Source organism: Aotus nancymaae, unplaced genomic scaffold (assembly GCF_030222135.1).
Source record: "Aotus nancymaae isolate 86718 unplaced genomic scaffold, 86718_ANA_hifiasm-v0.15.2.pri h1tg000002l, whole genome shotgun sequence".
Lineage (NCBI taxonomy): Eukaryota > Metazoa > Chordata > Mammalia > Primates > Aotidae > Aotus > Aotus nancymaae.
In genome coordinates, this window is record NW_026988413.1 from 26,336,436 (window position 1) to 26,348,592 (window position 12,157).

The window sequence follows — 12,157 nt, forward strand, 5'->3', positions numbered from 1 at the left end:
CCTTTCCAAAAATATATCAAAAAGCAAAGAACTTTAACACAATAAAAAATTTACATCAACTAATGCGCAAAACAGCCAGCTAGCATCAAACGCCGGTATTAAACTTATATATATTTTAATTGGATAAAAAGCCAAAACCCATCGGTATGCTGCATCCAGGCCCATCTTACATGCAACAATACATAAAGACTCAGAGAGAAGGAGGAAGATTTACCAATCAAACAGAGAGTAAAAATAAACTAATAAAAAGCAGGAGATGCAATTCTCGCCTCTGATAAAGTAGACTTTAAAGCAACAAAGATCAAAAGAGGCGAGGAATGACATTACATAATGGCAAAAGGATCAATGCAACAAGAAGAGCTAATGATTCTATAGATCAACGAGATAGAAAATTAACAAGGATATTCAGAACTTGAACTCAGACCCGGAACAAGTAAACTTAATAAACATTTATAGAACTCTCCATTTCAAATACACAAAACATACATTACCACCTCACACCTATTCCAAAGGTGACTACATAATTGGAAGTAAATCACTCCTCAGTAATGGCATAGTATTTCATTGGTTTAAATTAAATATTGGTTGGCTGTTTGTTATCTTCTTCCCTTATTCCTTTCTGACTACATCATTAAGTATAATTATCAGTATAAAAGAGGTTTTCAATACCCATTACTAAATTGCATTCTAGCCTGGGCAAGAAAGCAATACTCCCATTCTCTCTCCCTCTTTCTTTTCCTTCTCCCTCCTCCCCATTCTCTCTCTCTCTTTCTCTTCCTTTTTCCTCCTTCCTATTCTCTCTCTCTTTCTCTTTAAAAAAAAAAAAGAAAGAAAGCTGCAATGTATATTTGTTCCAGTTCCATTAACGTTTTTTTTTAAAGGACATGCATTTCTGGAATTACTGACTTAATCAGCAAGACAATTGTGGAACAAAAACAAAATACACACAAGTAAAGTCTTGCACGTGTTATATATATGGTAAAACCACATTAACCCAGACTGCCCGGGTTTGAACCACAGTCTTGCTACTTACCAGCTGTATGACTTAAACTTTAATTTTTCTGTGCTGAAATTTTTTATAAGCTAACAGTGCTTACCTTTAGTGGTTGTTGTGAGGATCAAGGGAATTATAAAAAAAAAAAAAAAAAAAAAAAAATGGAATAACTTTAAATGCATATTGGTAAGTAAAAGCAGCAGTCTAAAAAAAGCACATTCTAGATGATTCCAATCATAGAACATTCTGGAAAAGGCAAACTATAAGAGACAGTTAAAACAAAAAACAGTGTTTGCTAGAAGATTGGCGCCAGGGAAGAAAAGATGAATAGGTAAAGTGCAGGGGATTTTTTTGGAGTGGTGAAACTATTCTGTATGATAATGTAATGGTAGCTACATGACACTATGTCAAAAACCATAGAACTGTACAACAAAGAATGAACGTTAATGTAAATTGTGGACTTCAATGAATAATAATGTATAAATATTATTTCATCAATTGTAACAAATGTACCTTACCAGTGAAAGATATTAATAATTGAAAACTGTGTGCTTGGAGAGAAGGATTATGTAGGAACTCTCTGTATTATCTACTAAATTTTTCTGAAAACCTAAAACTGCTCTAAAAGACAGTCTATTAACTTTTTTAAAAAGTCAATTGAAAGAATAAATAAAAGTAGATTTTAATGAAGCAGTGAGGTTTATAAAACATCTTATAGTTACAAGAGCCTATTTTAAGCTGCTCACTTAATTTTAATTATGTAAAAAGCTACACACTTTAGCGCCACACACACATTTTGTGATTTTGAAGTCACCATTTACATCTTTTTATATTGTGTATCCCTTAACAAACTTTTGTAAGTATTATTTTAGAGTTTTCCCTTTTAGCCTTCATATTAGAGATGTAAGTGTTTTATATACTGCCATGATTGTATCAGAATATGCTGGATTTGACTGAGTACTTACTTTTACTAATGAGTTTTATACTTTCATATGTTGTCATGTTATTAATTCATGTACTTTTCTTTCAGTTTAAAGAACTACCTTTAGCATTAAAAATAATAGAAATGGGATCTTCTATGTTGCACAGGCTGGTCTTGAACTCCTGGCCTCGGTCTCCCAAAGTGCTGAAATTACAGGCCAGCATTTTTGTTTAAAGCAGATCTAGTGGTGATGAAACACAGCTTTAAAAAAAAAATCTGGGAATGTTCTAATCTCTTTATACCACAGTTTAAAAAAAAAAAAAAATCTGCGAATGTTCTAATCTCTCTATCATTTCTGAAAGAACAGTTGCTGGGTATGGCGGTATTTTTTTTTCTTTCAGTAGTCTGAATATATCATCCTACTCTCTTGTGGCCTGCAAAGTTTCTGTTGAGAAATCTGCTGATAGTCTTGTGGGGGTCCCCTTGTATGAGACAAATTGCTATTCGCTTTCTGCTTTCAAACTTAACTTTTTCTCTTTAACTTTTAAGAGTTTGATTACAATGTGTCTCAGTGAAGATAATTTGATATTTAATCTGTTTAGGGTTCTTTGGGATTCAGGATATGGATGGTCATTTCCCTTTACGGATTTGGAAAAGTTTTTTCATCATTAGTTATTTAAATGTGCTATCTAATCCTTTCTCTTTCTCTGCTCCTACTTAAATTCCCATAATGTCAACATTGGTTCACTTGAAAAAGTCTTGTAATTCCCATAGGCTTTTTTCACCCTGTTTCATCATTTTTGTTTAATTGTTTTTGTTCTCACCAAGTAATTTCAAATGATCTCTCTCTTTTTTTTTTTTTTTTTTAAAAAGACATTTATTCAGCGTCACGATCAGACTATTACATTTAGCAATCAACAGCATGGTGCAAAAAAAAAAAAAAAAGAAAAAGAAAAAATCTACATTAAAACCCTTTGTTGGAATGCTTTACACTTTCCACAGAACAGAAACTAAAATAACCTGTTATACAATTAGTCACAAATACAGTCGTCGAGTTTTTTGCCCATACCCATGAGTATTTGTCTGAATCATGTCTTCTTTGTAGCAGCTAGGCCCTGCCACCACTGTGCTTGGCTGAGTTCACAAATCTGTTGTAACCTGTAGCTTCCCTGTCACTTCTCTGGCTCTCCTCTCCTGCTAAGCTTTGTTTCCTAATTAAAATCTTCTGCCACTGCCATAGCTACTGCTGCTACTGGAACCGCCATAGCCACCTGAGGAGTACAATTTTTCTTGGTTTTGTGGTTTGGCAAAGTATTGGCCGCCACCACCATAGGGGCCAGAGCTTCTGCCTCCAAAGTTTCCTCCCTTCATGGGTCTAAAATTTGAAGACTGATTGTTGTAACTGCCAAAATCATTGTAGCTTCCACCATCTCCAAAATTGCCTCCATCATTACCAAATCTATTATAGCCATCCCCACTGCCACCATATCCACCACCACCACGGCTGCCACCAAAGCCACCACGACCACTGAAGTTTCCTCCACGACCAAAGTTGTCATTCCCACTGAAACCACCTCCACGACCACCACCAAAGTTTTCAGAACCACTTCGACCTCTTTGGCTGGATGAAGCACTCACCATCTCTTGCTTTGACAGGGCTTTCCTAACTTCACAGTTGTGGCCATTCACAGTATGGTATTTCTGAATGACAATCTTATCCACAGAGTCATGGTCGTCAAAGGTTACAAAGGCAAAGCCCCTTTTCTTGCCACTGCCTCTGTCAGTCATGATTTCAATCACTTCAATTTTTCCATACTGTTCAAAATAATCTCTTAGGTGATGTTCTTCAGTGTCTTCTTTAATGCCACCAACGAATATTTTTTTCACAGTTAAGTGGGCACCTGGTCTTTGAGAATCTTCTCTTGAGACAGCTCTCTTTGGTTCCACAACTCTTCCATCCACTTTGTATGGCCTTGCATTCATGGCTGCATCCACCTCCTCCACAGTTGTATACGTGATGAACCCAAAGCCCCTGGATCGCTTGGTGTTTGGATCTCTCATTACCACACAGTCTGTGAGCATTCCCCATTGCTCAAAATGGTTCCTCAGGCTCTCATCGGTTATTTCAAAGCTCAACCCTTCAATGAAGAGCTTCCTCAGCTGTTCTGGCTCTTTAGGAGACTCTGACTTAGACGTGATCACAGGTAGAAGTGAGACTTTAACGATGCTGCTTCGGCGGCGTCCACGGGCAGCTCACATGATCTCTCTTTGAGCTTAGTGATTCTTTGTTCTGTCTGACTGAGCTCCTTACAGAATTTTTCAGTTTAGCCAGTATATTTTTTTAGCTCCAGATTTTCTGTTTGGTTCTTTTTTACGGTTTTTATCTCACTGTTGAACTTCTAATTTTATTCGTGTATTGTTTCCCTGGTTTTATTTAGTTGTCTATACGTGTTTTCTTATAGCTTGCTAAGCTTCTTTGATTATTTTGAATTATTTGTCAGACAGTTCATGAGATCTCCATTTCTTTAAACCTGGTTATTGATGCCTTAATTTGTTCCTTTGGTAGTGTTATACTTTCCTGATTGTTTGTGATCCTTGTGGTCAAGCATTGGTTTCTATGCATTTAAATAATTAGACACATATTCTAGCGCTGACAACTATCTTCACCAGTAAGCTTGTCCAGAGATTCTGGGCAAACCATCTATCATTAATCCACAGGCAGGCATGATGGTGGAATTTTTGAGCATGCCAGCCTGGTGCCTGAACTGGTTTTATGTAAGCCTCAAGCTAGTTACAAAGCAAAAACATACAGTAGCCACACAAGAGATAAAAGTTAAGAATTCAAAACACACCACTACAGTAAATCATCTAATCACAAAGAAAAACAGCAAGAGAGGAAGAAGGGGAAAAAAAGAACTACAAAACTAGCAGAAAACAATGAACAAAATGTCCAAAATAATTATGATCAATAATCAGTTATTAAATCAATAATTATTGATTACCTATCAATAATTACCTTGAATGTAAACAGATCAAATAATCCCAACAAAAGACATAGAGTGGCTTAATGGATAAAAAAAACCAAGACTCAAATATATGGGGCCTACCAGACTCATTTCTTTTTTTGGGCGGCGGAGGGGTGGAGTCTTGCTCTGTCACCCAGGCTGGAGTGTAGTGGTGCAATCTCAGCTCACTGCAACCTCCACCTCCCTGGTTCAAGCAATTCTCCTGCCTCAGCCTCCCAAGCAGCTGGGATTACAGGTGCATACCACCATGCCCACCTAATTTTTTGTTTGTTTTGTTACTAGAGACAGGCTTTCACCATGTTGGACAGACTGGTCTTGAACTCCTGACCTCAGGTGATTGCCCTCCTTGGCCTCCCAAAGTTCTGGAATTACAACATGAGTCACCACGCCTGGCCTCACTGCACTTTTAAAGACACACATAGATTGAAAGTGAAAAGACTGAGAAAGATAATCCATGAAGGCAGAAACCAAAAAAGAACAGAGGTAACTATCCTCATATCAGATAAAATAGACTTTAAGTTGAAACTATAAAGTGAAACAAAGAAGGTCACTATATAATGATAAAGGGGTCAATTCATCAAGAAGATATAGTGATTATAAATATATATGCACCCAACATTGGAGCACCTAAATAAAGACATCAAATGTTAATATATCTGAAGAGGGAGATAGAGTATGACATATTACTAGTAGGGAACTTCAATATCCCATTTTCAACAATGAACAAATAGATGAAAAATCAGTAAGGAAAAACTGGACTTAAAGTATACCTTAGACCAAATAAACTTGACATGTACAGAACATTCCATCCAAGGGCAGCAGAATATACATTATTTTCAAGTGCAATGGAACATTCTCAAGGATAGATCATATGTTAGGACACAAAACAAGTATTTAAAAATTTAAGATTGAAATCATATTAAGTATATTTCAGATGACAACAATATGAAACTAGAAAACAACAGAAAGGCCTTCAAAAATTTACAAATATGCAAAAATCAAACAAATGATTCCTAAACAATCCATGGATCAAAGAGAAATTTTAAAAGAAAATTTTAAAAATCTTTAGACAGGCCAGGTGAAGTGGCTCATGCCTGTAATTCCAGCTCTTGAGAGACCAAGGCCAGGAGTTCAAGACTAGCCTGGGCAACATAATGGGATCTTGTCTGTATGTTTAAAATTTTTTATACTGTCTTTGTTGCTTAGGAAAAAGAAATTTTAAGAAAAAAATCTTGAGACAAACATAGAATGATAACACACCAGCACTTATGACATGCAGCAAATGCAGTTCTAAGAGGCAGTTTATACCAATAAACACCTATATCAAAAAAGAAAGATCTCAAATAAACAACCAAACATTATACCTCAAGGAACTAGAAAATGAAGAAAAAGCTAAGCTAAAAGTTAACAGCAGAAATAAATATTTTTTTAAAAGCAGAAATAAATGAAATAGAGACTAGAAAAACAATAGAAAAGATCAATGAAGGTAATGGTTGGGTTTTTAAAAGATAAGCAAAATTGAAATACCCTGAGCTAGACTGAGAAAAAAAGAGAGAAGACTCAAATAAATAAAATCAGACATGAAAGACAAGTTACAGCTGATATTAGAGAAATACAAATAATCGTAAGGGACTACTATGAACAAATACACACCAACAAATTAGATACTGGAAATATCTACCAAGACTAAATCACAAATAAGCAGAAAATATGCACAGATTAATCATGAGAAAGGAGATTTAAACAATTATAAAAAGTCTGTCATCCAAGAAAAGCCCAGAACCTGACAGCTTACCTGGTGAATTCTACCAAATATTTAAAAGAGAATTAATGCCAATCCCTTTCAAACTTTCTAAAAAATTTAAAAGGAAGGACTAATTCCAAACTCATTTTACAAGCCTGAAAGTAGTCAGTCAAGGACACTATACGAAAAGAAAATTACAGGAAATCCTAGTCAGAGCAATTAGACAAGAGAAAGAAATAAAAGTTATTAAATCAGAAAAGAAAAAGTTGTCTGTTTGCAGATATAATCCTATATATAGAAAACTCTAAAGACATCACCAAAAACTGATGTCTTAAAACATCATTACTAATAAACAGATTCAGTAAAGATACAAAAACCAACACACAAAATCAACATACAAAAATCAGTAGCATTTATACATGTGAACAATGAACTATCTGAAAAAGAAATCAAGAAAACCCACCCATTTACAGTATGTACACAAAAAAATGTAGGAATAAATGTAACCAAGAAGATGAAAGTTCTATACAGTCAAAAGTATAAACATTGATGAAAGAAGTTGAAGAAGACATGCACACAAAATGGAAAGATATCCAAGTTCATATATTGGGAGAATTAACATTGTGAAAGTGTCCATACTACTCAAAGCAATCTACAGATTCAATGCAATCTCTATCAAAATACCATGACAAGAATACTGTGACATTCTTCACAGTTTAAAATAATTCTAAAATTTGTACGGAACATAAAAGATCCTGAATAGCTAAAGCAATCCTGAGCAAAAAAAAAAACAAAAAACAAAGCTGGAGGTATCACATTACTGAACTTCGAAATACAATATGAAGCTATCATAACCAAAATAGCATGATACTAGCATAAAAACAGATACATAGACCAACTGAACAAAATTGAGAACCCAGAAACAAATCCACATATTTACAGGCAACTGATTTTCAATAAAGGTGCCAAGAACATTCACTAAGAAAGGGACAGTCTCTTCAATAAATGGTCCTGGGAAAACTGAGTATCTATATGCAGAAAAATAAAAGTAGACCCTATCTCTCACCATATTTAAAAAAAAACGCAAAATGGATAAAACACTTAAATGTAAGTCTATGCACTATGAAACCACAAGAAGAAAACATAGGGGGTACACTTCAGGACATTGATCTGGGCAAAGATTTCATGGTGAAGACCTCAAAGTCACCAGCAACAAAAACAAGAGTGACTAACAATTATATCAAATGAGAAAGCTGCTGCACAGCAAAACACACAAATGAACAAACGAACAAAACAATTAACAGAGGGAAGAGACAAACTGCAGAATGGTAGAAAATATGTGCAAACTATTCGTTCCACAAGGGATTAGTAACCAAAATATACAAAGAACTTAAACAATTCAACAGCAATAATATTATTATTATTTTTAAATGGGCAAATGAGCTCAAAATAAGACATGTGAATGGCCAACAGGTATATGAAAAATTGCTCAACATCACTAATTATCAGGGAAATGCAAATCAAAACTACAAGGAGATATTTCAGTTAAAACGGCTATTATCAAAAAGACAAAAAATAATATGCTGGTGAGTACTCTTAATACACTCTTGAGTGGGAACATGAATTAGTGTAGTCATTACAGAAGACAGCATGGAAGTTTCTCAAAAACTAAAAATAGAACTACCACATCATCCAGCAATTTTACTACTTGTTATATATCCAAAGGAAAGGAAATCAGCATGTCAAAGAAACATCTGCACTCCTACATTTATTGCAGCATTGTTTGCAATAGCCGAGATATGGAATCAACCTAAGTGTCCATCAATAGATGAGTGGCTTTTTTAAAATGTGATACATACTCACAATGGAATATTATGTAGCCATAAAAGAATTCTGTCATTCACAACAACATGGATGAGTTTGGAGGGCGTTATGTTTGGTGAAATACGCCAGGCACTGAAAGATAAATACCACATGTTTTCACTCATATGTGGAAACTAAAAATATGATCTCATGGAAGTAGAGTAAGATAGACTAGAAGAGTGGCTACTGAAAGTGGAGGAGTATAGGAGGGAGGAGGAGATAGGAAGAGTTTGGTTAACAGATACAAGAGCACAGCTAGATAGGAGGAATAAGATCTAGTGTTCTATAGCACTATGGGGTGACTATACTTAACAACAATTTATTGTATATACTTCAATAGCTAAAAGAGCAGATTTTGAATGTTTCCAACACAAAGAAATGATAAATGTTTAAGGCAACGGATATGCTAATTACCCTGATTTGATAATTATGTATTGTATACATGTATCAAAATAATCAATCTGTACCCCATAAGTACATACAATTATGTGCCAATTAAAAATAATAAAAGCAAAAATTAAAAATGTTTTTAAATTAAAAATCTGAAAAGCAGTTTACAGATTCAATGTGATTTCTAGCAAAATTCAATAACATTTTTCACAGAAACAGAAAGAAAATCCCAAAATTTGTACGGAACCACAAAAGATGCCAAATAGCCAAAGCAATCCTAAGCAAAAAGAACAAAATGGATGCATCACACTATCTGATCTCAAAATCCACTACGAGGCTATAGTAATCAAAACAGCACAGTACTGGCATAAATACACACACGTAGACCAGTGAAACAGAAGAGAGATCGCAGAAGTAAGTCTATGCATTTACAGTCAATTGACTTTCAACAAAGATGCCAACAACACATAATGGGGAAAAGACAGTATTTGCAATAGAGAAGTGTTGGGAAAACTGGATACCAATATGTAGAAAAATGAAAGTAGACCCTTATCTCATACTATATATTAAAAAATCAACTCAAAATGGATTAAGACTTAAAATTAAGACCTGAAACCATAAAACTACTAGAAGAAAACCTAAGGGAAGAGCTTCTTGACATTGGTCTGGGAAATGAATTTTAAAATATGGCCCCAGAAGCACAGGCAACAAAAGCAAAAATAGACAGATGACATTGTATCAAATTCAAAAGTTTCTGCGCAGCAAAGGAAACAATTAGCAGAGTAAAGAGACAATGTATGGAAAGAGAAAAAATATTAGCTAATCATCTGATAAGGGATGAACATCTAAAATATGTAAGAAATTCAAATAACTCAACAGCTAGAGAACAACCCAATTAGAAAATGGGCAAAGGACCTGAATAGACATTTCTCGAAAGAAGGCACACAAAGGGCTAGTAAGTATATGAAAAAAATAAATGCTCAACATTACTAATCATCAGGAAAATGCAAATAAAAACCACAGTGAAATATCACTTTGCACTTGTTAGAATGGCTATTATCAAAGACAGAACATAATAAGCATTGGCAAGGATGTGGAAAAAAGACAACTGCTGTACACTGTTGGTGAGGATGTAAATTAGTATGCCATTATGAAAATAGTAGGGAGGGTCCTCAAAAAAAATGAAAATGGAACTGGAAATAATTAGTCCATTCATGAACAAAAGTATGGAGCTAAAGTCTTTTCTTTAGAATGAGGAAAAGTCTTTTTCTTTTCTTTGGAAAATAGTTTGATGGTTTCTTTTAAACTGAGTCATAAATCTAATATATAATCCAGCAATTCTACTCCTATGTCCTACCCAAGATAAATAAAAATATGTGTCCAAACAAACACATGCACACAAATGTTCACAGCAGCATTGTTTATAACAGAAAAAAGCTGGAAACAACCTAACTGGTTGGTTCAACTGGTGAATGGATACACAACATGCAGTATATCCATATAATGAAATTTTACTCAGGAGTGAAAAGGAACAAACTTTTGACACATGCTTGCCATGGATAACTCATAAAAATATTATGTTCAGCGAAATAATCCAGATGCCACAGATCACATATTTTATCATTTTACTTATATGAAATGTCCAGAAAAGGCAAACTTATAGAGAGAGCAAGTAGATTATTGGTTGCCTAGAGAATGGGAATTAACTTTCAATGGACATGAGGGATCTTTCTAGGGGGACATGAAAACATTCTAAAACTGATTTATGGTGATGGCTGAACCACAGGGTAGCATTACTAAAAATTATTGTATTGTTAACTTGAAATGGATAAATGTTATGACATGTCACATATACCTCAATAAGTTTTTTAAATTACCTAATTTGTAAAAATCTAATGAAAAAAATCTGCAGAAAATTAAAACTTGAAAAGGATTAAACAACAAAGACACTATTAGTGATGAGAAAGAAGACATCACTGGAACTATGGAATACATTTTTTAATTATAAGAGATTTCAATATACAACTCCTAACAAATATCTGAAAATCGAAATACAACAAACAAGTTACTTTTCTTCAATAAAGCAATAGAAAAAGTCAAAAGACAGAAGTACAAAACCCAGTAATGATGAAAAGTTGAGAGAAGTTTAACAAAACTTGAAAGGCTGGTGGACCTAGATGGCTATATAATGAAGCTCTTTTAGGCACTCAAGTATCACATACCTCCCTCCCATGCTACTAAACATTTCCAGAAGACAGATCATTCTTTTTATTTATTTAGCTCATCTCTGCTCCCTAAACCAAAATAATGAATAGCAAAAGACCAAATTTGCTTTTGAATATAGATGTAAAAAATCTAATAAAATGTCTAATATGCAAATTCAAACATTATAGTAAAAGAATAACATAGTATGACTAAATGCAATTTGTTACAAGAATAGAACAGTTCAACAGAAGACAGTCTATTAATTTAATGCATCATATTAAGTTCATTTTACACCAAAATATGTATTAATCTTTTTTTCTTTCTTTTTTTTTTTTTTGAGACAGAGTCTCACTCTGTTGCTAGGCTAGAGTACAGTGGCACAATCTCAGCTCACTGCAACCTCTGACTTCCTAGTTCAAGCAATTCTCCTGCCTCAGCCTCCCAAGTACCTAGGATTATAGGCACACACCACCATGCCCAGCTAATTTTTGTGTTTTTAGTAGAGACGGGGTTTCACCAAGTTGGCCAGGATAGTCTCGATCTCCTGACCTCGTGATCCGCCCACCTCGGCCTCCCAAAGTGCTGGGATTACAGGCGTGAGCCACTGCACCCAGCCATTATTAATCTTTTTATATGATGGTTGATGCATCAATCTCTGGAAATAAAATAGGGAGCAAGATATCCATGACTCCAACTTATAGGATCAAAAAGGTGACCAAGAATAAAACACATTTACAAGAAGATATAATATGATAATAGAAGTTCAGGGACCACAAAAAAGCACATACTATACATAGGAGGAGTATTTAGCCAAGTCTACTGAATCAAAAACAGCTTTTCAAATAGTAATCTTTAAGTTGAGATCTGAAAAACAGTATTAGAAAGAATGGGGTGAGACAAAGGGAATTTTTTTTTTCTGGAAGAAAGAGAAATGAGAGGAGAGAAGGAGAGAGGAGAGATTTATCTATAGAACAAATTAAAAGATATCTTTTGGGTTTTTTGTTTGTTTTGTT

At 34.5% G+C, this 12,157-nt stretch overlaps 1 protein-coding gene and 1 long non-coding RNA gene across 3 annotated transcripts in view; both read right to left on the bottom strand.

Annotated features, from left to right (window-relative positions):
• Positions 1–12,157, bottom strand: part of LOC135273818 (uncharacterized) — a 124,684-nt gene that overhangs the window by 89,504 nt on the left and 23,023 nt on the right. The window lies entirely within an intron of this gene.
• LOC135268878 (heterogeneous nuclear ribonucleoprotein A1-like) lies at positions 2,985–4,013 on the bottom strand. The gene has a single exon (XM_064362074.1). It carries the CDS (start codon positions 3,996–3,998, stop codon positions 3,132–3,134), a length of 867 nt encoding a protein of 288 aa, XP_064218144.1. The 5' UTR covers positions 3,999–4,013; the 3' UTR covers positions 2,985–3,131.